Source organism: Mastigoproctus giganteus, chromosome 2, assembly GCF_048544385.1.
Source record: "Mastigoproctus giganteus isolate SK-2022 chromosome 2, ASM4854438v1, whole genome shotgun sequence".
In the NCBI taxonomy this organism is placed as follows: Eukaryota; Metazoa; Arthropoda; class Arachnida; order Uropygi; family Thelyphonidae; genus Mastigoproctus; species Mastigoproctus giganteus.
In genome coordinates, this window is record NC_143576.1 from 86,165,896 (window position 1) to 86,193,420 (window position 27,525).

The 27,525-nt window shown below is 39.0% G+C and overlaps 1 protein-coding gene across 2 annotated transcripts in view; it reads left to right on the top strand.

Annotated features, from left to right (window-relative positions):
* Positions 1-25,987, top strand: part of Galt (Galactose-1-phosphate uridylyltransferase) — a 154,711-nt gene extending 128,724 nt beyond the window's left edge. For both annotated transcript variants that reach the window (XM_090389326.1, XM_090389327.1), the window contains 2 exons: positions 21,401-21,555; positions 25,896-25,987. In XM_090389326.1, coding sequence (XP_090245452.1) covers positions 21,401-21,555; positions 25,896-25,958 — 218 coding nt within the window. In that variant the 3' untranslated portion in view covers positions 25,959-25,987. The remainder of the gene's footprint in view (positions 1-21,400; positions 21,556-25,895) is intronic.
* The last annotated feature ends 1,538 nt before the right edge of the window (positions 25,988-27,525 follow it).

A 27,525-nucleotide genomic window follows, 5' to 3' on the forward strand; every position in this document is an offset into this window, starting at 1 on the left:
GCTTTTTATTGGTGGGAGGGTGGGTGGATAGGTACTCAGAGATATAAGAGCTGATGAACCATTTGTGACTTATTTACACAGCATGGGAGATGCCAAAAGGTATACTTCTTAGACTAATAAAATTTTGAAGCAGAAAGCCTCAAACTATGGCATTGTTTAGTACAATTGCATCATTATTAGACATGAATTTTAAGATAAACCAAAGTTTGTACATTAGGCATCATTATTATATCTCATGTTGTGAAATAAGTCACAACTGGATTGTCAACTCTCATGCCTCTGGGGATACATACCTGCTCACCACCCTCCTCTGTGAGTAAAGTGTGAGTAAAAATGCGACCTTTCTTCTCAATCACAATTAAAAATACAGAGACAGTATGTCATAAAAGTCAAAACAAGTTTATGCAGTAAAACGTTAACATGAACTTTTTATACATATAGTAAAAAACAAAATTTTTTCATTATTAGAAGTAGTAAAGTCTAAGTAATTATTAATAAATTCTAAATATTAATCCCTGGGGGGAAATGGTTTGGATAAATACTGTTTTAAGTTTAACTAATAAGTAATACAATAACTTAATCCCACTTTAACCCCACGTTCACATCTGGTGAGTATGGGCTTGGCACACCCAGGGTCCTGAGCTGGATATCATCATTCTTCTCTGGTGATTCCCTTTTGACTGACTGACTCACTCTCTCTCTCTCTCTCTCAGGGTAACTCAGGAATTTTTTTTGGCTGGTGCAGCATAAGCCTCAGGCTTCCTTGCACCATGTAGCTGCTGCTGCTGATGATAATAATAATAATGAGGGGCACGATGGCTCAGTGGTTAAGATACTGGACTACCATCCTGATGGACCCGGGTTCGAATCCCACATTGGTGGAAGCAAACGCGGCTCTATTACGCTAGGAGACCGATATAATAATAATATTAAATGATTAAAAAAAAAAAAGTTGCGAAAGTTACCCCATTGGACTTACCTTCCGCAAGGTTGGAGTGAGAGCTGAGACAGATATTGGCTCCATCTGGTGTCACTTGTGAGAACTGAATAAATAAATAAAATAAATAAACCACTGGACATAAGCTGAAGCTAAACAAGTCCACCTCCATAGATGGATGATGTCACAGATAAATATTATTCATACTGCATTGAGTGTGGCGCAGGATAAAGTTACTCATGTTTAACTCAGGCCTTAGGCAGAGGGGTCGGTTCGAAAAGTTGGAGACAGTCTCCCGAGCAAGACAGTGGAGCAAGTGGCGCTGTCCCCTGTAAGGCTACCACAAGAGAAGGGCAAGACCATCTAGCCCCACCAACTGGAAGTGTTTCCTGCACAACTGCGCTAGTGACCACCCAGGAAGGAAGAAAACGCCAATGCATGAAGTGGAGCATTATTGAAATGAATACATACATACATTCTGCGAGCATACTATGAAATAACCAGGCTAGAGACCGATATGACAATGTACAGATCGCGACTACATACCAAGTGGTTGGAACGATACCCAGATATTCAGGTCAATGAACAGCGATTAGCAGAATAAAGAAGGACCATTGTCACGAAGAACCTAATAGCTCCTGTCATCTTGGAAAATCAAGCAGGATGTCAGCGATCTGCTACAAAACACAAAGAATATGGTCAATATGGAACCACAGGAGGAACAGTATACCATGGAACCAGTGGAGGAACAGCAAGAAGAAATACGACTGAGAGTAGCTGAAGTGGAAAGAGACGAAGTCATGCTATCCAGAATAGAAGACAAGTGGAAGAAGGCCCTAACAAAATTCGTAGGAATGGACCCCACAAGAACCCACGTGATACCTAAGCAGAGGCCAAATAAAATCCTGTGGAGAGTAACAGACCACCTTAATCAGCAACAGACCACCAGTAACAGATGCCACATTACCTTGACAACAATGGTGCAACACTGGAGGCTATCCACACAGCCGTACACTGTGCTGCCATAGCAGCTACTACATAACAGATTAATGGAAAAGAACGAGGGACCAGCAACAGAAGGAACCGCCAGCTTGGGAAAGAAAACTTCAGCAGAAGAATTAAGAGTCAAGATAGGTCAGTTGACCCAGTACCAACAGGGTAATAGAAGTAAGAAATAGATTGGAAAGGTGAAGAGCATCCTCAAGAGAGAGACAGCGCCCACAGCAAACATGAGACCAGAAATCAGAGAATACTTGGACACACTGAAGCAGAAACTCCCCGCACTCAGCAAGAGATTACACCGATACAAAGAGAGCTCTCAGAGGAAAATAAACAACCGAATTTTTGATGAGGAACAAAGAGCCTTCTACAGGAAATTGGGTGAAGATGAGAAAGCAGGAAAGGGCCACCCGAGAAGAAGACAATCGAAGAATTCTGGGGAAATATCTGGAGCAGTGAAGTAAGACATAACAGCAGAGCAACCTGGATAGAAGTAGAACGGAAGAAAACCAAGGACATACAAGAGATGAGAGAGTGGGAGATTTGAGAAGAAGAAGTAAAACAGTCGATCAGGAACACCCACAACTGGCGAACCTTGGGAATTAATAACATCCACAACTACCGGTACAGGAAGCTCACCTACACAAGCAACTAGCAGAGCAGTTCACTCGAATGATAAGACACCCCGGAGACAATCCTGAAGTTTCTCACTGAAGGAGTCACATATCTGAAGCCTAAAGATGAAGATACAAGAAACCCAGCAAAATACAGGCCAATCACATGCCTCCCAACGATGTACAAGATCCTGACCAGCTGCATAACTAAGAAGATATCAGACTACTTAGAGAGTCAGAACATAATGGCCGACCAGCAGAAAGGATGCAAGGAGCAATTAACCATAGATGCCACAGTTATGGAGCAAACCTTCAAGAAGCACCGTAACCTATACACGGCCTACATCGATTACTGCAAGGCCTTCGACTCCATACCTCATAGCTGGCTAATAGAGACCCTGAAGATCTACAAGGTCAATCCGATAGTGATAAACTTCCAAGGAGCAACAATGGCGAAATGGAGTACCACCATTAAGGTCGAGAACATCACAACCAGGCCAATCCCCATTAGAAGAGAGTTGGGAGATGCTCTGAGCCCACTATGGTTCTGTCTAGCACTCAACCCGCTATCCACCATGCTCAATGGCAGCAAGTATGGATATAACCTCAAAGAAGGATATAACCTCAGCAACTACTCCGGATCATCAAAGAATTCAGCAAGGACATCAGGATGGAATTTGGTCTAGAAAAATGCAAGACCCACACACTAAATTAGGGAAAATTAGTTGGCCGAAACTACCAGCTGCTGACTGGTAAAGAGATTGAAGCTATGACAGAAGAAGAGACCTACAAATACCTAGGGATGATGCAAGCTGAGCAGTTAGAACACAAGGAAATCAAGAACTGCCTGACCGAAAAATAGCATCAGAGACTCAGAAGCCTGCTGAAAGCAAAATTGAACGGAGGGAATACAGTTAAAGCCATAAACACCTATGCAGCTCCAGTACTAACATGCACATTCGGGGTTATAGATTGGACTCGCACCAGTGGCGGATTTAGCACTTGAGAGGCCCCAGGCACTTTCATGGTGGGATTCCTTTGTGCGGATTCCTTCCACGGAGTACGGTGTAATATTTCTTCTTAGTTGAATTCTGCTGTATGGCTCTTCCAGTACTATTTTATTTCGGGAACAGTTCTCTGTTAATACTGAAGGAAATTACCACAGCAGTAGTAGAAGCCAGGGCACTATCTGACCGGCTTGTTACTCAGCTTTCGGATTAACTTCTAGCACAGGAACATGCCTGACAGAACTCTTCAATATATAGCTGGACACTCCCAGAACTGGACCCGAACTACCACTGCAATTTTGCAACCCCTCTGAACAACAACACAACCCACTCTTTTGGCGCAAGAACCTTATTTATTTCCTTTTCATTTATGTATCTCCGCCTATCTAATTTAAACCTGATCCAATCACGGTGTTATTCTTTAAACTCATTCTTCTTCTTCTTCCTTTGGTGGGAAAAGCAGAATGTTTTTTGTTTGAGAGTATCGTTGTATGGGAAAAACATTCTGTTTTTTCCCCCACGACAGAACTCTTTCATCTTTTACCTCTAGATCAACTGCTGAAAATACATTTGAACTGCTCCATACTGACGTCCTTTCCCAAAATGCACTGTGTCGCATCCTCAAGTAGCGGTGTGTAGAGAGAGATTAAACTATTGTTTAGAAGCTTTTAATTTTAACCCTTCCGCATCTGCCATGCCATTGTTTACCATATTCCTTAAGTGCCCTACCAGGCCTACTCCTGGTAATATTTCCACTAATGGAAACATTTCCGTTATGATGTTTTCGTTATTCCTTAAGTGCTTTACTTCCACACACACACACTATACTTACTAAGAGAAATATATTTGTAAGATTTTATGTCTTAGTTTCATGATGTTTTCAGGTTTCCATTGCATTTGTATTGTGTACAACAATCCCTCTGTTACACAGGGATTGTTGTAATTAATATTAATACTAATATTGTATACAACACAATATTAGTATTAATATTATTATAGTTATAACTATATTATTATAGTTAATATTAATGGTTTATTATTGTCGTTTTTATAACCTTTATGTGAATAAATCATAAACAATTATTTTTTAAATTAGTACCGAAAAACCGGTATTTTTGTATCAATACCGGTATTTCAAATCCTGAAAAAAAAAAAATGACCAGGATCCTGGAATCTCGGTATTGTAAGCCCTAAACACAACCAACCACTCTATGCACTTGGTACCAGTACCCATCACGGGGCTGAAAAAAATACCATAAAAGGACAAAAAGGGTTTTTTTTTATAATGATAATACAGTTAGTCCAATCATCAGTTTGTATTCATTCCATAAATTAAAACAAACAAAGGTTATATAAAAATGGAATCATTTCACAATATCTCATATTGTGAATCCCTTCACAGTATTATAAAATATCTCCTAAGTCATGGTTGTTGCTCATTTCTCTTATTCAGAACAACACAGAAACTTCTTTTTCTATGAATATTAATTAAAGAAAAGCAGCAATTTTTAATATCAGAATTAATTCTTTGATATAAGAGAATATGATACTATACTATTTATATGACATTACAAAGATAACTTAAATTAGTAGGAAACTCAGAACATTGCATTGGTATTTTAAGTGCACAGCTTTAAGTCTTGCATAGTCACACAAAAATTAGCAAATTAGGTTAACTTGTTAAAATATGCACAACACCATCCAGAAAAATGTGTATAAATTTCTAAAGTCACTGGTTCAACAAAGAGAATGCCTGTTTTTCCTTGTAAACATGGGATCGGCTTGGGTGGCTGGGAACTAGTTTAAAGTGTGACTCGTCCATCTGCATTCTGTTTAATATCTTGGATCTCTGTACAGATCACACAGAGATCCAAGACGTTAAATCTTTCAAACAGAGCAAGAGCATCATCATATCCAAAGTGTAGAAAGGGGATATTACTGTAATTATCTATAGACAGCTTCAATAGTAATCTTGACCTTCTCAATGACCAAAATGCCTATACAAAAAATTAAGAGACCACCTCAGCCAAACTTGAAAAACTCAAGTTTGGCTGTGGGGGGGGGGGGTCTATGTTAACAACAAAAACAAATTCAAGCTGCTCATATCACAACAGAAAATAGACAACAAAGTGAACTTCAACAAATTTAAAGGTCCCATTATATTTGTCAATGTCAAGATTCACAACAACCATCCTATTGGACTACTGTAAGTGGTAGAGATCGTCTGGTGATCTCAAATACTTTAAAAATTCCTAATACAGGCAACCCCCATATAACACGGTTTCGCTCTAACACGTTTGATAAATTGCGGCAATCCTCACACAACACAGTACTTATATAACACACTTTCGCTCTAACACAGTTTGAGAATTTCGGTAAACCTCGCATAATGGTATTTTCGAGCTTTTGTGCAGGAGAAACCCTGCTATTTTGTTGGATGTAATTTTCCAACATTTCCACTCTTTTTGAATCCCTGCTGTTGACTCGCTAGTCAAAAAAAAATTGAGAAATCCATGTATTTTATTTTGTTGGGACATCCCCATGTTACGTTCTATGCTATTGAACTTGTGGTAAAATCTAGATTTCAAAGTTTTATTACAATTGGATAGCACACCAGGCCACCAAAAAAATTTAAGTCATCCAAACGTTGAAGTTATGTTCCTACCACCACAGTTGTACTAGGTTAATACAACTTCTTTCATTCAGCCATTAGATCAGGCCATTATATCCACCTTTAAAACTCATTCCATCAGAAAATCATTATAATGGATTTTGGAAAAAATTGATTCCAAATCTATTGAAGTAATGGAGGCATGGAAACATTTCTCAATTATTATTATTAGCCATATGGTGCAAGGAAACTTGAGGCTTATGCTGCACCAGCCAAAAAAAATTCCCAAGTTACCCTGAGAGAAAGTGAGAGGGGGGGGGGAATCACCAAGAAAGAGAAGAATGATGATATCCAGCTCAGGACTCTGGGTGTGCCAAGCCCATACTCACCAGATGTGAGCCCCTGAGGTTAGCATTAGCATTAGTAGACACATATGATGCAAGAAAGCAAGCTTATGCAGCATTAGCCAAAAAAAAAAAAAAAAAAAAAAAAAAAAACGCTCCCATTTCACCCCTCCATTCGTTTCAAATACCTGTCCAGCTCAGCCTTAAATTGTGGACTGTATCAGATTGGTTGGTTGGTTTAGTTTTACTGGCGCATTAGCTACTAAGGCTAGTAATGCGCCAAGACCATGTCATTTATAAAAAAGTTTAAACTTTCAGTGACCTAATTAGTTAGGTCACTATGTCCAAAGGTATAACAAATATATAAAGGAAAAATGTAAACTTTATATTCGATTAAAAATATTTATTGATTTTAAAAAGCTAAAAACAGCAGACACATTGTCATTGTCGGATAAAATCTGACTGAGTGTATATGGCTCTGTCAGATGACTAAAAGCGGTAAAACGGATATTTCTAAAATCTGGACAATCAATTAAAATGTGTCTCATGGATAAAACTGTGCCACAGTTCTCGCACATAGGACAGTCATCTGCCCTCAGCAGAAAAGAATGTGTAAGATGACCGTGTCCTATGCGGAGACGAGCTAGAACAACTTCCTCCTTACGATTCCTGCGCAGACTAGACTGCCACGGTTCAATTACAGGCTTTATATGATATAATTTATTTGCAGTCTGTCTATTCCACGAATCCTGCCATTGGGAGTGAATCTTCTCGTGTATTATTTGCCTGTAGTCTGTATAAGGGACTAAGAGGCAGCGGTTATTATTGGGAATTGCTGATTCGGCTGCGGCGTCAGCCAAATCATTTCCCCTAATCCCAATGTGGCTGGGAATCCAGCAGAAGCAGATGTCATATTCACGTTCATGGAGAACGTGAATCTTCTGCTGAATGCTAGACAGAACGGGATGAGGATTATACCTCACAGATATTAAAGCCTGTAACATGCTAAGAGAGTCGGAATATAAAATTAACCGTTGGTATTGGCATTTACTAATATGATCCAAGGCTAACTCTACGGCATGCAGCTCTGCAGTAAATATGCTGCATTCAGAGGGAATCTGCTCTGATATAGTGCTGTCTGTAAAGACAGCAGCAGATCCCACATATGATTCTGACTTCAAACCGTCTGTGTAGACTGGCGCGAAGTCGGAATATTCAGTTCGGTGTGCTGAATGAAGCTGCAGGTAAACACAGGATGGAGTGTCCGACTTTCCCCGGTTTCTAAGCGACAAGTCGCATCCTGGGACACGAGCATGCCAGGGTGGAAAGGGTTGCTTTGATGTTTGGGCAACCTTGTCTACCTTGATATTAAGTTCATTGAGTAGCTCTTGGAGACGAATACCAAAAGGACGATTGGCAGTCTTACGGGTATTGTACAAATTTTCCCATCGTGGCTCAAAAACGAAGGGCCACGTAGGATGGTCTGGCAGGGATTTCAGTTTTAAAGCGTACTTTAAAGACAACTGCCTACGTCGAAACGATAACGGCGGTTCGTTTGCTTCGACGTATAAACTCCGGACAGGAGATGTTCGAAATGCTCCAGTAGCGATACGTATAGCCTGATGATGGACAGGATCCAGCCATCGAAGTACACTGTCTCTGGCTGAAGAATATACTTGGGACCCATAATCTAATTTGGATCACACAAGTGCACGGTAAAGCCGTAGAAGGGTGCATCGGTCTGCACCCCAAGATAAGGAGGAGAGTGAGCGGAGCATATTAAGGGCTCTTGTGCACTTTGTGCGGAGTTGACGAATATGATCCAAAAAGGTCAGTTTTTTATCGAATATGAGTCCCAAGAATTTTGTGTTCGCTGCTACTGGAATAGCATTTTGTCCGAGCCTTAATTCAGGTTCAGGATGAAGATTACGCTTGCGACAAAAGTGTACGCAAACGGTCTTCTCCGGCGAGAACCTGAAGCCATTAGCAAGTGCCCAGGAATTCAGACTATCAATGGCTTTCTGCAGTTGTCTTTCAATAACCCTCATGTTGCACCACTGGCAAAAAATGCTAAAGTCATCAACATAGAGGGCACTGTTTACAGTTGGAGGAAGTCGTTCTGTGATGGAATTTATTTTGATGGCAAAAAGCGTGACACTTAATACTGATCCTTGTGGTACTCCCTCCTCTTGGCTAAAGGAGCGAGAGAGTGAGGATCCTACACGAACTTGGAACGATCGATTGGCTAAAAAGTTTTGAATAAAAAGGGCAGATGCCCTCTTAGGCCTAGGCTATGTAAATCTTTTAAAATGCCAAATCTCCAAGTTGTGTCATACGCTTTCTCCATGTCAAAGAACACCGACATCAAGTGTTCGCCTTTTAGGAAAGCATCCCGGATGGATGCTTCCAATCTAATAAGATGGTCCAAAGTGGACCGGTTCCTTCGGAAGCCGCACTGGATGCTGGAGAGAATGTCATTTGATTCTAAATACCATATTAAACGAGAATTGACCATTCTCTCCAGGATTTTGCACAGACAGCTAGTCAGAGCAATAGGACGATAATTGGTGGTGACTTTTGGATCCTTTCCTGGCTTAGGAAAGGCAAGAACGATTGCCTTTCGCCAGGAGTCCGGAAACTGCCCTTCAGTAAAGATTCTGTTATACAGAAGGAGCAGACAATCCATAGATTTTGGTGAAAGATGTTTAATCATTTCATAATGGATGCCATCTGGTCCAACAGCACTTGCTTTGGAGAGAGTGAGGGCTCTTTTCAGTTCCTCTATAGTGAACGCCCCGTTGTAGGGATAGAGGCCCTTGGACTTAAAATTAAGTGCTTGTTTTTCCAGTTTATGTTTCAGGACCAGGAACTCTGGGGAGTACGAGGATGTTGCGGAGATGTTAGAGAATGTTTCCCCAAGAGCATTGGTTATTGCAGTTGGATCTGCAATAGCGCATCCATTATAATCTAGGATTGAAGAAGGGTGGGATGTATATTTTCCCTTCATTTTCCGGATTTTATCCCAGACTACCTTAGAGTTGGTAGACTGGTTAATAGATGATGTAAAACGGATCCACGATTCCTTTTGACTCTAACGACGGATATATCGTGCTTTGGCTCCTGCACGTTTAAAGGCTATAAGGTTGGTCATGGTAGGATATCGGCGGAATATCCCCCACGCTTTGTTTTGAGCCTTTTTTGCTGCTGTGCATTGTGAATTCCACCGAGGTTTGGGAAATGGTGGAAACCGGACAGATGTTTTTGGAACAGCATTCGCAGCTGCTTGGACAATATTTTCTGTGATGTACTTAACTGCATCATTGATAGGCTCTTGACTGACTGTGCTAAGATCAAAATTTGCCTCATGTTGGAAGGCAGTCCAGTCAGCCTGATCAATCTTCCACCGTGGTAACCTGAAGGGGAGACATGGTCTCCCACTGTGTAACGAGGTTATCACAGGGAAGTGATCACTTCCGTATGGATTCTCCTCCACTTCCCAAGTGAGTGAAGGGAGGGAGTAGAGAAGGGGAGCAGATAGAGATCAATGGCAGAAAAAGTACGGGTAGGCATGTGGAAGAAGGTGTTTGTTCCAGTATTTAGAAGGGAAAGGTCATTGTCATTGAGCATACGCTCTATGACTCGTCCCCTTCCGTTGATGTTAGCACTACCCCACAGGGTGTTATGTCCGTTAAAATCCCCGAGAAGTAAGAAAGGGGGAGGCAGCTGCGTAAGAAGATCATCAAGGTCTGCCTGGGAGATGTCAGTCCCAGGTGGCAAATAAATGGAGCACACAGTTAATAGAAATCCCACTGAAAGGCGAATTGCAACACCCTCTAAGCTGGTTGTAATTAGCAAAGGCTGCACTGGGGTCTGGTTACCCACAAGGATAGCCACTCCCCCATGTACAGGGCCATCCGCAATTCTATCCTTTCGAAAAAATGTGATATTGTGCATGGTGGGATCATCATTTGCCTTTAGATATGTCTCCTGCAATCAAAAGCAAACTGGCTCGTGCTTTTGCAGGAGGGCCTTGATGTCATCAATATTTCGCCGGAATCCACGACAATTCCATTGTAGGAATTTAGCCATTATTTTGGCTTGGTGGGTCCATCGGGCAGCTTCCGAGGTGCTGAGGGCTTACTTTTATCAGTCTTGGATTTATCTTTTTTGGGGAAGAACGGACGCTGTCCCGTGGACGTGTCCATTTCTTCCTCCACAAAGAGTTCCAAGACTGAATCTTCGGGTACCTCCTTCTGCTGAACATCTATCTTATATTGGGTACTAGGGGGGGGGGGGGGGGACTTCCCCTTTCTTATTCTTTTCTTTCATAGTTACCTTTGTTACTTGTGGAGCGTTAATAGATACCGATATAGGAGTGGCAGCTGATTGGTCCTTCTGTGCAGGGTTTTGAGAACTTAAAAGATATCGCGCGATGGGAGTGAAAGACTCCTTTGGAGGAATGGTCATGTCCGTCTGAGTTCCGACGGAACATTTCCCTGCTACCTTCTGGGCGTAGGTAGGTTTGTTGATATTCAGGGGTTTGACCGATTTCCTTGCCTCCTGGTATGATATATTTAGCTCTGCCTTCAGCCGTTGAATTTCTTTTTCTTCTTTCCACCTCTGGCATGCTCGTGAATAGGCCGGGTGTTCGCCTTCACAGTTAATACAGGTGGGTTTTGCACCTGAACATGCTGTTGTTTCGTGGTCCTTTGCACCGCATCGAGCGCATGCAAGGACTCCATGGCAGGCCATTTGAGAATGTCCATACTTCTAGCATTTAAAACACCATAAAGGGTTTGGAACGTATGGACGCACTGAACAGTTGATGTATCCAGCTTTAATCTCGTCAGGCGGTTTAGGAGAGTTAAAAGTCAGGATAACGCTCCTGGTTTTAACAATTTTTCCATCCCTTCGCGCAGTGATTCTCTTAACGGCAATGACTCCCTGTGGTTTTAATTCGGAGCAGATTTCCTTCTCGGTTACGTCGAGAAGGTCCCACTCCGAAATGACACCTCTCGATGAATTGAGTGTTCTGTGTGGTGTCACTGTTATAGGGATTCCTCCGATTGATGTTGTTCGGAGGAGATGTTCAGATTGCCTGTCATTTTTAGTTTCAATTAAAAGGTCTCCAGAACGAAGCCTCTTAACTGATTTGGGTGAACCTGCTAACCCTTTTTGAATGAAAAAGGGCGACATTTTACCAATCGGTGTCTCATTAGTAGAATACATAATTAAAAACCTTGGGACTGGCCCTGATGGTAATTCCGTCCGCTGCCTCTTTTTAGCGATAATGCTATCTGTTTCGCCGTCTAAATTTTCAGATAGGGACCGGGTTGGGGCCCCCGAAGAAGTAAGTTTATCAGGATTCATTGAGTTTTTTAAATTGTTCAGTGCCTGGGCTCCCCACCCACCACGGAGCCCAAAGGGACGCCCACTACCCGGCATGCAATAAATGCGCTCGGGAGTGGGACGCCAGTGCTACCCAGACACTATACCCGCACCGCCGCCAGCCTGAATCCTGTCCCTCGGACCATGAGGGTAGGGGCGTGGCATTGACACGGTTGACCCTCGCAGGCGAGCCTACTAGCCGATTGATCCTAGCCGGGCCTTCCAGGACCACCCGTCTTGTCGAAGCAGGGGCCAAAGTGGTGTATTGAAGCTGGGCCCCTCAACCACCAGGATCCCCCTTTCCGAATTTCCACTGGTCGCAGTGCACGGCAAACACGCCGGATTCCATTGATGTAAGCCTGGAACCTGGGCTGTGGGCATTGGATCCCAGTGATGCTAGTCTGGAAGTCCAGCAGCGTCACTGGGAGGTCCCCTCACCATGTACCGGTGCCCACGTCGAGGGTGACTGTATTAGAATCATAGCTTTATCACTGAAAGAAGTAAACCATCAACATTAAATGCGTGTGGAAAAATGTATGGCGATAGTCAGTTCATTCAAGAAATATGGTGTGATAGTAGAACTTGCTACGTCGGTAGGAGGGGAAGATTTTGATGATATGACTACTGAAGCCCTCACGAGTAGCACAGTTGATAGAATCGCCCTCCTCCCCACACCAGGTAGAAAAGACCCGAGTTTGAATCCTGTCAATGATGGGAGGAATTTTTATGGGTCTTAAACATGGCTGAGTTAGTCAGGCGAGAGTAGCATGTTATTTTCTCCTGGAATCTCGGGTTTTTTGTCCAGCAAAACAGAAAATCGACCTCAGGTCACACACAATTTATGGACAATATACACATGGCCTTAGTCGCCTGTGTTCCTAAAAAAATTTAAAAAAGATATGATTACTGAAGATGTTCAAGAATTACTGATAGAAAAAGAGGCTGGTGAAGCAGATTTGGTGGAAATTGCATCGGAGGTAAAACCAAATCAATTCCAAGGATGATAGAGCAGATGAAAATTCTAAACTTCCAAATTTTACACTAAAAAGCATACGGGAAGGCATAAAGTTAGCCGAGCAATTAGAATCTTATTTTTTGAATGCGGATTCTTGAATGAAAGGAGCCCAAAGTTCAAAAGGGAGCTTCAGAAATGCTTAGTTCCATACGACGAAATTCACAAAGATTTATCAAGCAAAAGCAAATAAACCCAGATTACTGATTTTTTAAAGAGAGCGGAATATACACGAAATCGAGAATGGTGTATTTTTGTTAGCTTTTGGAACGTAACCCTCTTTTTGTACTTTTTCTTAGTCCCATATAACATGTATAACAGGTTTCGCACAACACAGCATTTTATAGGAACCTAACTACTGTGTTATATGAGGGTTACCTGCACTTTAAAGAACTCTGAGGGCTTTCTCATTGGAGCCCTCAATATCACTAACAACAGTGACATCCTAGCTGGCCTCGAGTGTCAGGACATTTTCAGTAATGTCCAGTGCCAATAAGAAGCTAAAACTCTACACAACTTTAAAATAGAAAACAAAATACACATGAAGATATACTCCTTTCCACATACAAGACATTTTTGATTTAATAGACCTTTCTGTTGGCCAACACATGTGCATGTACACACACACTCACACCCAAAAGGCCTCACTGTGAGAGATATACAGCTTCCCCAGCCATTCACTTATTGTTGTTGTTGTTGTTGTAAGAAGCAATTCACCCAATCTTAGACATGACTCCACCACCACCACCCTGAAAACAGCACTTTTGCAGTCTACTGTAAACTCATGGACACAGATCGCCTATTGAATTTTATAATAGACTATCCCTGCAACCCAAAAAGCACCCCTTAGTAAAATGTTTAACTTTTAGGATTCTGAGGACTTTCCAAGGAGATACTTCTCCAGAATAACAGAACGTTTCACAATTTAATTAACATAAGAAAAATATAGATTCAATGCTTTACAGAATGTCTTGGATATCTGTGTGGATCACACAGAGATCCAAGACTTTAAATTCCTGAAACAGAACAAGAACATCATCATATCCAAAGTAGAGAAAGGGTACTGTAATTATCTAGAAACAGTTTCAATAGTAAAATCCATGACTTTGACCGAGAGCCAAATGGTTGGCTTCCTTATAAATAAATAAATAAATCTTTATTGTGAAGTACAGAATTACAACACAACATCCCATCACAGCAACGAGTGTCAGGGGTTTACATGTGGCAGCTTGAAAAAACAGAATAAAAAACAGTGTGCAAGTACAAAATCAGGATACAAAATACAGCATATAAATTCAAAACTGAATACAAATACAGAAAACAGAAAGTAGATTAGTAATGATTCAGCAGGGTTCCAGTGATGACAGATTTGATCTGGGGATGGGAAATGGGAGCATTGTGATCCTTATTTAGTAGATCTGGGATCACAGGCTTCGAAGGCTTTGATAAAGTAGTATTTGTCCCTTTTTTTTACCTATTAGGCTGTAAAGTCAATGTTCACACAGTTCAGGGCAGCAAGCATCTGTTTGGGGAGGAATCTGTCAGTGAGTCCAAGCCTATTGTGGTGAGCCACAAGTGCAGGTGACAATGTTAGGCTTGGCTGTGGGATCCTCCAAGAGCAGGAGTTCCAAATATTAGAAGATGATATCTGGCCCGTGAGGAGTTTGGCTGTGAAGACTAACCTCTTTTCTATGATCAGGGACTTCATCCTTGGGATTTTGATTGCTTGTGCCATCTTGGTAGTTGTGGTAGTGGGAGGCAGATGAAGCTTGGTATTGGGCCATTTCAGTAGCCAGTATTCAGCAGTGTACACTCGCTTAAGATTTGTGGGTGCGACTGAGGCCCATATTTCTGCACCAGAGAGAATGACGGGATAGATTGTGGTGATGATGAATCTTTTAACAATGAGGGGATGTTAAGTGTGTAACAACTGCTGGTTTGAGATCCATCTAAGACAAGAAAATTTATTGGTTTTGTCGATCTGGTTGACAAAGGACATCTTTTGGTCAAATGATGTGCCAAGGTCTGTGTGTGAGCGCACGTTTAGTATTGGTGAAACGTTGAGTAATGTTGGCACAGATTTAAGGGAAAATATAACCTGAGCAGACTTCTATGGGTTGATTTGAAGGTTAAATTTGCAAGGTACAATTCAAGATCCTTAAGTTGTGAATTGATCCTGTTGCTGAGCTGAGCAGGGTTGTCACTAGGCATAACTTGCATCAGCAGTTTGAGGTCATCAGCATTGCATAAGAGGTCATTCATGGAGGCAGTGATTGGCATGATAATACTGTGAACAGAACACCAGATAGGACACCCCCCCCCCCCGTGGTACTCCAGCAGTAATGTTACAGGATGGGGTGTTTTGTTCCCGATGGAGAATAAGTGTTCTGTGACAGAGCAGAGATTCGAGAAAGCATAGTATATCACCTTGAATGTGAAATTTTTCTAAGTAGAAGGAGAAAGGCAGGGATTGACACAAAGGTGGCACTTACATAGAGATATGTAGTTGCAAGCTTGGCTCTTTGTTCGAATGCAGAGAGGATGCGTTCAGTGGTAGCTGCCAAGTTAGTAATTGATTTTTCTGAGATAGCATAGTGGATTTCAGGTGGCTTCGTCTGCAGGATTTGTTGAGTAATTGTGGGTAGCAAGGCCCTTTCGAGAGTTTTTAACAGGCTGGAGGCAACGGAGATGGGTCTAAACTTATCTAAACTTATCAGAAACTCCTAATACTTTAAAGAACTCTGAAGGCTTTTGACTCCTCAGAAGACTTTAGGCTCATTAGATATCTCAAAAGCTTAACAGTTACAAACATCTGCAGATGTTTAAATTTACTGAATGCTAATAATTTGGATCCATATTTACAATGATATTTTAAAATCAGTGAGATAATTATTTGGTGTAACTAGACTTAGAAGTTAATGCTTTTATTACTATTTTAAAATTATTTGATGTTACTCTGATGGTTTGTATAATTGTATATTTGCAACACAAGCATTGTATTATTTTACCCTGTTTGCATGAAAAAAATAAAAAAAAAACAGAATGTTGTATTTATAATTAAGAAAGCATGGATTTCCCAAAATTTTAGCCTTTTGCCATTATTATTAGGTTTACCTTTCTCAATGAATTTTCCTAAAATATCTCTGGAAATGCAATTTCGTGCCCTGCTGTTCAGATCTCTAATCATTGTTGTTATCAATCTGCTTCACTGTTCTTTCTAGATATTAACTCTCTTCAGGAGTGGACATGTTGATCTATATTTTTGGAGAGTATTTAAAGTACATTTCAGGGCGCCTCCGTAGCCAGGTGGGCAGGAGCAGTAGTGCGTAGCACACGCTTCTTGATTAGACCGGGGTTCGAGCCCGTGACCACCAAATACGAAGGATGCGGAAGGTCAGGTAATGACCACTGCATATCCCCAGCCCAGATAAAGGGTGAGGGTTGGTGTCAGGAAGGGCATCCAGCTGTAAAAATTGCATGCCAAAACAATAAAAACGCTGACCCCCATATAATAATGGGAAAAGGCGAGGACAAAAAAAAATTAAACTACATTTCAAACACGCATCCTTTTACACATAAATTTTCCCCCCTTCAATTGCCTTGAAAGCTTTCTAGCACTGCTACCATCTTGTTTCTGTATTTCCAACAATAGTAGATATGTTTTTAATAGAAGGCATGAAAATAACTTTGAAATACGAGGACATAGCACCTGTTGGCCACTGTTGCCCAGTTTTACTTTACAGAAGTTGTAAATTTTGTAGCATTTAGAAGTTGATGAAATCAAATTAATTGATACAAAAATGTAAAGGATATTATCGCTCCAAAAAAAATAAGTAATGTTGTTTATTTTGTTTTTTTACAATTAAAAAAAAATTTTTTTTTTAATTCTTGTTTCGTTATTCACAGTAATTTCATTTTAATGATAGGCAATCAAATGAAAATAAGAAATAAATATTTAAAAGCATGTATGTACAAGTTTTAATTTTTATAAAACTTCAAAATATAAGAAACACTACAGAGAATGAACACACACACACACACACACACACACATTCAGAAACTCACACCTCACACTCACTTGGAAAAGGTTTAAAGAACTGTTTTATTTCATGTTATTTGGCATTCAATTCAGTCATATGCACAGAAAAATTATTATTTTTTTATGAAAACCCCAAACAGGAGAGGTATTAGAACCTATAGTACGTAGTACCATGCATGGGTTGGAGGTTGAGAAGATGAAAGAAGATATTTGTTGACATTAGACTTGAACTTCTCTGTAGACTATAATTTTCAGAAAATATGTATAAAGGAAGGTTGTTCGAGAAAATGGCAGTTGAATGAATAAATGAGGAAGATGAAATTTGGTTCTGTGAGTTTGAAGTTGGACAGTAAATGGATGTTGGCTGGTTGCGGCATGTGTTCTCAGTAGTGGAGTTCCTTGGCATTGGGGGCAAGTGCCAAGGGCACTGGTATCAGAAGGGTGCCATTGACAGGCTACATCAGTTCTGTGTTAAGTTATTTCGACACCCGAGGCTAGCTAATGAAATTGCACCCCTAGATGTCACATCAGGATAAGAGCAGAGGGCGGGGAAAAAATTAATTTTTGCCAAATGTTTTTAGAGGGGCAATTCAAGCCTGCACGCACCTTTAAATCTGAGTACATACTGCATAGCAGTATAGATATTTTGCTGTCCAGAATGCAACTTTTAAGGGACCAATGAGGCGACCGCTTCATCAGCACATGCTCGAATGCACAGCAGTTCACAATTCACACACTGTGTATGTTCTGCAATACTGAATAAGTTTGAAGTTATAAATAATGTGTATGTAGTGTTTTTGTGCTTGCTATATAAACAGTTAATTGTGAATATTGTGATTTATAATTCAAATAAAACAAAAAAAGACCAATTAATTTTAGACGTGCCACCAAAGAAAAGAAGCCGACATCAGAAGCTGAGACCACTGTAGTCACCTTTATGAAAGCAAAAACCCTTCCCTTTACCCCTGATGGTAGTTACATCTTTAAGTAAATCCTGCATTAGCATTAGTAGAGGCATACGATGCAAGAAAGCAAGCTTATGTAGCATCAGGCAAAAAAAAACCCATTTCGCACATCCATTCCCTCTAAAAGTTTGTCCATTTCTTCCTTGAATTTATTTAAGCTATCAACTTCCACGACAGATGAAAGTCAGTTCCAGCTATCAACTACCCACTCGCTAAAGGCAAACTTCCACACGTCTATTCTACAACCGTCTTTCCTCAATTTGAATCTATGCCCCGTCAGGTTCTTTAATCTGAGCAAGAGGAAGTATCCCGTCAGCATTGAGCCTGCTCAAACCATTCAAGGCCTTATACACCTCAATCAGACCAAGCCGGTGCCTACTTTTCAGGTGCTGCAATTTGCAGAACTTAAGCATTTCTTGGTAAGAGCACTCCCTTGTTCCCCTCGCCAATCTCGTTGCCCTTCTTTGTACTCATTCCAGCAATTTTATCCTTCCTAAAATGAGGCTTCCAGACCTGTACACAGTACTCTAGGTGCAGCCTGACCATTGCCTTGTACAATGGGATAATCACCTCTCTGTCCCTGCTGCTAGCAAAATTCCTATATATCATTGACAAGACTCCATGACCTGCCCTGGCAGCCTGTCTGCACTGCTTAGCAAACTTCATATCTGACTGCACAATTATTCCCAGGTCTTTTTCATTCTCCACTTCCCTGAGTGTAGTACACACAGTTGATACATTTCTCTTGGGTTACTGCTACCTATATGCAGTACTTTGCATTTGTCAATGTTAAACTTCAGTTGCCACTTCTCAGCCCATCTGCCCAACTTTTCTAGATCCTGTTGCAGTAGCATTCTGCCATTACTGTTTAACAACCCTGCCAAGCTTTGTATTATCTGCATACTTGGACATTTATATACCTTCATCAATATCATTATTAAATATACAAACAACAAGAGGCCCAACACTGATCCCTGGGTGACTCCACTAATAACATTAGTCCACGAAGAGCAGTGTCCATTGATTATATCCATTGTAGCAACTTGCCCTTAATGCCATACTGCTCCAAATTGTACAATAGTTTCCATGTGCAACAGTATCAGAAGTTTTCCTGAAATCTAACCCCAGGGGCTCATATCTGGTGAGTATGGGCTTGGCACACCCAGGGTCCTGAGCTGGATATCATCATTCTTCTCTTCCTTGGTGATTTCCCTTCTACTTCTGACTCTCTCTCTCAGGGTAATTCAGAAAATTTTTTTTTTTTTTGGCTGGTGCAGCATAAGTCTCAGGCTTCCTTGCACCATATAGCTAATAATAATAATAATAATAATAATATCAAAATTATTTTTTGCATCCAGTTCCTTTGTAACCACATCATAGTATCTAATCAAATGTGGGAAAGGTAGTTGGATAGATTTTACGGATACCACCAAGTTGCACAATGGTAATCTCTTAAGCTAAAGAGATTACCACTGTGCTTGGCAACAGCACTATTGCCTAAATTTCTCGAAGGCCAGAGAGGGCGAACAATGCGCACCCAGTTAAGTCTCTCGTAATCACACATGGAAAATTTTCTTTGTTCTACAGACACTGTTTTAAATGTAATTACAAAGGGGAATTTAAAAAAATTCGCTAAACAGAAAAATCTGTATAAATAAGTTCGTTAAACAAAGGTCAGACTGGTCATATTATTATTTATTATGATAATTTTATTTATGCGCCTTTTTACGACGATTTTACCAATTATTGCAAAAAGGCGCGTAGCCATGAATTTGCCAATGGCACCAAAAACCTAGCTACGCCTCTGTGTTCGGACTGTTTTGAAAAGAGAGAGAGAGAGAGAGTGGGAATATAAAGCCAATTCAGAACAGTGCCCATGGAAGCATATGTAGAAAAGGCATGCAGCAGAAACCGAACATCTGAGACAGAGAGTGTAGAGATACTTTGTTAGAGATGTCATTAATTAACCTAATTGGCCTCTTCTGAATGGAATCTAGAAGCTTGAGAGGGGTTTTTGGGTCACCACCCAGATGTTGGAACAATATTCCATGGTAGGGAAGATTTGCGATTTGTACAGAGTGAACAGCTGTTTGGAAGAAAAGTAATGCCGAGAGTGAAAGAGAAAACCATGTTTTTTAGATGCAGAGGAAGCAATATTTGTAATGTGTTTGTGCCAAGAGAGATTAGAAGTCAGGGTAATCCCAAAAAGAGATATATCATCTTGCCTAGAAATCAGTGTGTCACCAAAGATGAGCATAGGAGCAGAAGAATCCTTTTTGTGAGATATAAGACAGGACTGAGTTTTAGAAGGAATGACATCAACTAAGTTGTCATTGCACAACTTTCCACATAACTCTGCTGGATAATGTTTTACAACCGATTAAACTTTCTTCCAAACCACTAAAACCTATTTCTACAGCCTTCCTTTATTAGGCTGTAGCCTCCTCTTGGTTTTTCTGTTTCTATTCTTGTGATATATATTGACCTCTAGTAGTTTTGCTAATTTCAGTTCTGTGCTGCTATTAAGTTTCATGTTCCAGGCAATGTGTGAATTAATTGCTTCATCCTATCATAGTATAAATATTTCAGCTTATAATTTATTCAGTTTGGTCGGCTTAGTGTCATGTTATCAGCTCACCATCAATCGCTTATTCGTCGTATAGCTGGCTCATTCCTAACTTGTTGCACCACAGTCAGTGAAAATTAGCAGATTATAGTGAGTTTCCCACAACTCTAGCTTAGGAACTGAGGAGAGATATCTTCCTGATTAAATAGGATCAAACCCTTTAGCAACCCTACCAATTTTCTCCATGATTAATGAAGCTTCTTAATACTGTAATGTCATTTACCAATTCTACAAAAATTAAATTAGAACAATGAATTCTTCTGGTCATTCCCAAAAAGCAAAAATGTGTCTGCATGCTTGTGTGTGCACACACACACATTTTCATGCAAATGTTCTGTTTCTTTCTGCTAAATGAAGAAATTCAGGACAGATTCAAAACATTATGTTTTCAGATTTAATTTTTTGCAGAAATACTATGATCTTACAGTATTAAAAGGCTTCATATTAATGTGGGGCAAGTTGATTTGTCATTCTTTTCCACTGCCTACTTTTTAGTGACAGACTCACTAAATTACCTATATTAGGTATATTAGAAAGTACAGTATATAAAATTTGCCTTTTGAATAATCATGCTTTATTATTTTTATTTATGATAATAATAAAAGATTGGACACACTGAGAAAGTTCAACTTGCATTATTTTATTAGATATAATGTCTTTTTTTTTTTTTTTTTTTTTTTTTGAACTATCCATTACCTTTTAAGCATTGACACAAAAAAAATCTTGTTTTTTTGAATTTTGTTACAAAGGTTTTGTATCAATAAAATAATTTTTTAAAAAAAGATCATTAAAATTATACTGTTTTACTTTGTGTAAATGTACACAAAGGTGATAGATATCAATTTAATATTTTTTCAGGAGCACCCACTGGTTCCCATTATAATTTAAACCAGAATCACTGGCAACTGCATGCTGTCTATCTTCCACCACTGCTCAGATCAGCAACTGTGAAGAAATTTATGGTGGGTTATGAAATGCTTGCACAACCACAGAGAGACATAACTCCTGAACAAGTAAATAACTAAGAGTAAATAGACTACTATATATAAATAAATGTTCATTTTAAGATTATGACAAAGAGGATTGTTACAAGGTTTGATAAAAAAAAAAGTTTAGCGTCATTCAATGATAAACATTTACAGTGATAATAATCTTCAGTATAATCTCCTTCTGCCACCATATATTTGTTCCATTGTGCCTGCCTCAGACCAAAAAATTTTTGGATGTTTTCTTTTGTAAATACTTTGATCTGTCACATTTGATTGGATATTATTATTAACCATATGATCCAAGGAAGCCTGAGGCTTATGCTGCACCAGCTAAAAAAATTTCCTGAGTTACCCTGAGAGAGAGGCGGGGGGGAAATCACAAAGAAAGAGAAGGATGATATCCAGCTCAGGACCCTGGGTTTGCCAAGCTCATACTCACCAGATGTGAACCATGGACTGACTCAAATTATTTCCTTTCATGGGCTCAATTATTATAATGTTTTAATATTGGAATTAGTCAAGTAACATGGCACCAATTAGGTGAATAAGGTGGGTGTGACATGATGGTAATCTTTGTTGGTCCTATTTTGTAATTTTTTAGGTCATTTACAGTAGATTACATTAAGCGGAATTAACCAACATTTCAGCATGCAGTCATTTCACCTTTACATGTGATTTGACTACTATGCCTTGCTTGACTTTGGTAACAACATTGTTTTCCACTGGGAGGCTTGAACCTTGGTATAGGGTCATATCCATACACCCAAGACTCATTGCTTGTTATAATTTTTTTTTTTTTTTTTAAATGCAGGATCTGATACACTTTGTTTGCACAATTCAGATGAAATGGGGAGTTGATGCTGTCTCCAGGGCTAACAGTACTGGTCAAAATCTTAATACCGGTATTTCAGTATTTTTAATTTATGAAACCGGGATACTGGTATTCCAAAATCAAACTTTTTTTTCAATAAATATTGACGACAGTTAGCAATAAGGTAAGGAAAAAAAAAACAAGTAATTACTTAAATTCTTGTTTTAAATCAAACTTTTATTACAATAATAAATATTCTGACAAAAAATTATTAAAAATAGTTATCCAAAAAACAAAAAATATATGTATTGATACTGCAAATTTTAGTCATGTTTAAGCATCCACACTACCTGTCTGAATAAAGTGAGCTCTTAAGAAACATAAGCAATCAATAGTGTTATCATTTAAACTGGATCTAATTTTGGTACATATTTCTTTGATTAGTAGCAGAAAATGCCTTTTTGGATTTTATGCCAGATTATATTGTACTGAGATAGTCATAGACAAGTTGCAGGTTTGGCCCCCCCTCCTTATTCCCTCATCTTCAAAAAATGTTATTTCCTTTTTAACTATTTTAAATATTGTCTAGGCTTTGAACTTTTTTTTACAGGAACAGTTAAGTCTTTCATTAATTGCCAACTCAAGTTTATCTTTTAATGACTGTATCTCATTAAAGTCAAGCAATTTTTTATTTTGGAAAGAATTTGGTACACTGATATTCTGTTCCGTGTTGGTTTTCTAAGGTTGAATTCTGTTCATCATATTCTGAAGGAGAAAGATGTTTTCTCCTTTAGAATATGAAGGAGAGAATTACAGGAAATTAAGCAGAGTATAATTTTCAATGTAGTATCTTTACTGAGCCTGGAAATAATTTGCTGTCATTTGCTGGTTTGCAAATACTGAAGAACCTGTCATAAATTTGTACACCTTTGTGAAATACAGTTTCAAGTAGAAAGGAATCACCAAGAAAGAGAAGAATGATGATATCCAGCTCAGGACCCTGGGTGTGCCAAGCCCATACTCACCAGATCTGACCCCCTGGGGTTATGTGTGGGTGCTAATAAATTCTTGCCCTGACCTACTTCCAATTTTTTTTTTTTTTTGACAAATGAGTATCAAATTATAAAAAAGTATATTTTATATTAAACAGCCTCAAAAAACAACCCTAATAACCATTTTTATTTTTTAGAGGTTGAAGAAATTTACTCAAAATGCCACAAAACAGAGAGGTATAGAGGTTATGAAATACCTATTTCTATAGGGGAAAACAAAAAGAAATTCAAGGTATGTTGGTTGGCCACATTAGGAGAACAGTCTCTATACTGTTGAACCATCAAAAGCTAAGACCAGTTTCTGTGAGAGCGTCTGAAAACGTTGATGCCATTCATACTATGATGCTGTTTGATTGATGAATTTCTGCTAAACAAGTAGCTGTGACACTTAGGCATATATCCTGGGAATGTGCTGAATATGTAATTTATGGCAGTTTGTACATGCAGCTTTCTGCCATGTGGATCCCCAAATGTTTGAATGCTGATCAAAAGTGACAGCATGTTATGCTTCAACTGTCATTCTTCACCATTTTTGGTGCAAATTGTGACCATGGATGAAACATAGTTGTTTCATTATGATGCAGAGACCAAAGAACAGTTGAAGGAGTGGAGGCATAGTGCTGCTTCCCCCCCCCCCATCCAAAGAAGTTCCACACCAGAAGTTTGCTAGGAAGGTCATGGCATCTTGTCTTTTGGGGTAAGGATGACTTTTGGTTCATTGACTAACTGGAGAAGGAATTGAAGGGCAAATGCAGGGGAAAGCAGATCTGACATGCTCTGCACATCATACACATGACATGTTGGCTGAACTAGGCTTCTGGCTTCTTCATCATCCCCCATATTCACTATATCTTGCACCCTCATACTTCCCAAATCTCAAAAAACATTTAAAGGATATTAAATTTACATCAAATATGGTTATATGAGCAACACAATCCCACTTTGGGGAGCAATCTTTTGATTTCTGTTTGAGAAGTTTAGGTTTACAAATGCTGGAACATCATTGTTCTATAATGATGTTCCAGCATTAGAAAGTGTGTGGAGTTGAAAGGCACACAAATCACAAATATATTGAATAAATTATATAATTGGATTATCTTGTTTCTATTATAGGCTGAGAACTTGTCAGCACTTCCTCGTATTCCCATTATGAAGCAACACAGCTTTTAAACTTTTACTTCAACTGTCTATGAAACAATACTACTCTTCTGGATGGAGTACCAATTCCTTCATCCCATCAAATCAAAACAATAGCACACGGATTCTACAAACAGTGTAAAATCATGCATAAACGACATGTGTTTTTCTGTATGTAGAAGCCTTGCAGCTGGGATTCAGTAATTCCACTCTTCTAAACCTCAAGTCAGGAATTCTGCACTGGATTTAATTTGGCCCTTGGCCCTCACTACATTAGCTAGTTCTAGCTCATTAGAGAAATTTAGTGTTTTGCTTAAATAGGCTTCTGAAGTGCAATTCCAGTTATTCTTTTAACCAGATTCATCTTCCACAACTGAAGACTCTTCTCGGGAAGAGGCAGCTCTTCATTGTGTAGCAATAGAGGATGGTATGTTGGGATACACAACAGCTTTTAGATCCACAGCCTCTTAAACTTTGATATATCCACCACACAAAAATAGCTATTGTCACAATTGGTTTATGAGCTTTCTCCATATTAGAGTATAGCAAAACAACTACGATGAAACCATTCCTCTAATCTTAATTTGCAACTAACACATCAGAAATGAGGTGCCCACAACTTGTTTTGATCACTCACAGGCATTCCAAAATAGGTTTTGTATGCACTTCAAAACTTAGTACCACCAATGATGTTAGGCTTCACCTGCTTCAGACCTGTATAATATCCACAAACCTAGCATAACAAGTCTGGACATAACTTATACTATTTGCTAGGCCATTTGCTTGAAAGTAGTGCAATACCAGGGCAAATTGTTGTGAAGGCAAAGTTTCTGTTTATACTCCAGCATGGCCACATAAGTCAGACGAGTTAACTAATCATTTTGACAAAATTGCAATCATTACCATAGTGAGCAGTCACATTGGCTGGAATCTGAGTCAACTCAGATGCATATGTTGCTGCACTCTTGTAATCACATGCACTGCAGCTACATCTGATCTGTTGTGACCATTGCAATATTAACCAAGCGGTTTAAATCCCTGCTGGCTGTAAAAGCACATGAAAGAAAAAACAGTCCTCAAAACTTATAATTCTGTATTTATTAGCAATTTTATCCTTTCTTGCTAAATGACCCATGACATTAAGTATCATTCTTCTGGATGCTTTTTTTGAAAAGTGTCACATACAGGATTACATTACTTATTCAGAGGCCAGTCTTTACAGGCATATACAGCATATTATGGCCATAGTTCTACCAGTAAACTCTTAATAAGAGTAACAAAAAAAAAAAAAAAAAAATTAAGTAATCTTTCTATTTCAGTTATTCTGAAATTTGAAAATTTTAATGGTGTTTTATTTTATTTAGGCAGCCAATACTTTACGAGATGTAGAAGATCAACATTACAAAGAGAAAAAAAATATAGAGTGAGCTGTGGAAATTTAAAATAATGTAAAGGTTAAATTTAATTTTTATTAAAATGAAAGAATAAAAATAACATGAATAAATAATTATTAAAATAGGGCTTTGTGTTTTTTAATGGTCAGAATGCATTTTCAAAATCCATAGAAATCATTTAGTGGTAGGTACAATACAGTGGGTGCAATGCACCTAGGCACCTTTCAGTCCCTGAAAGAATGATAATAAATGTTGTTGTTCTATGAGGTATTCATCTCATCAATTGCTGTTTCAGAACTTGCATACTTTTTCTAGACAAACATATTAAACATGATATGACATATTTCACACACTCCATCTGCGAGAAGTATACATACAGAAATAATACTGCATATTTCTAGAAACTTTTTGAAAGTACTCTATTAATATTATTATAAGTATAATTTGACCTTCGACAAGCACAATTTGGCATCAGTTGCCCTTGTGCCAATAAACCTCCATTAAAACCAAACCAACCAATTTGACCTTGTTTTTAGCTTTAAAAAAATTTGTGTCAAGTGGTTAAATTTTCAAAGAGAAAGAAATAGTGAAAAAAATCGATTTAAAGCAAAATCTGCCCTTAATTTCTTAAAGATAAAGACAGTGAGGCCCCAACCTCTGATGGTAATTCGTTCTACAAAATCCATTGTAAGTTGAAACCAATAATACATTAATTTCCATTGATTCATTCCCCACATAATATAGGTATTTTTTACATGTTATACTTCATTTTTACATTAAAAATGAGTGTTTTATAAAGATTATTTAAGTCATAAAACATCTTAAAATAAAAAAAAAAGCAAACAATAAATTAGCATTTACCTTGGACTTGAAGTGCAGAGCTGATGAAATCAATGGTGGCATAGTGGTGGTGGGTCTATATCAAGGGTCAGGCGTCTTTTGCTTCTAATGCAAAGAAACTGTCCAAAGTGGACTATTTTTGATGACTTTTTTGTAGCTTCCTGAAGTAAGAAATGACCGTCTTCCATTTTTTTTTTTTTTTTTTATGGGATATTTTTTTACCACTTCTCTTAAACAGTCCCAACAAGAAATGACAGTCTTCAGCTGACACTTTTTGGGTGTCTTTTTCTTCCTTTTCCTATCCAGTGTCACTCCGTAATTTTCCCCAACTGTTGTATCTCCTCTGTTGTTAGCTCATGCCCATGAGCGTCAAATAAGGTCCTCCACATCCTCTTCGCCAACCTCTAGGCCCATTGATTTACCAAGAGTGACAATATCATTTGTCAAAGCACCATCATCTTCAAATCCGTCAACGTTATGGATAATTAATGGCCAAATGTTTTTCAGGCTGAATTTAAGCACTTGGTGAAAACATCATTCCAAGAACTTACAATCAGCCTCACACAAGTCCAGCAAGTTGAACTTCGACCTTCAAAAATCTTTGAGGATGAGAGCACTTTTACCAGAGTTTGCTGCAAACCAACTTGCAAACATTTTCGTGGTGTAGATTTTCTTGAAGTTTGCAATTACTTGCTGGTTTGGTTGAAGAAGAGGAGTGGTGTTGGGTGGCAAAAATTTGACTTGAACAAAGTCAAATTGT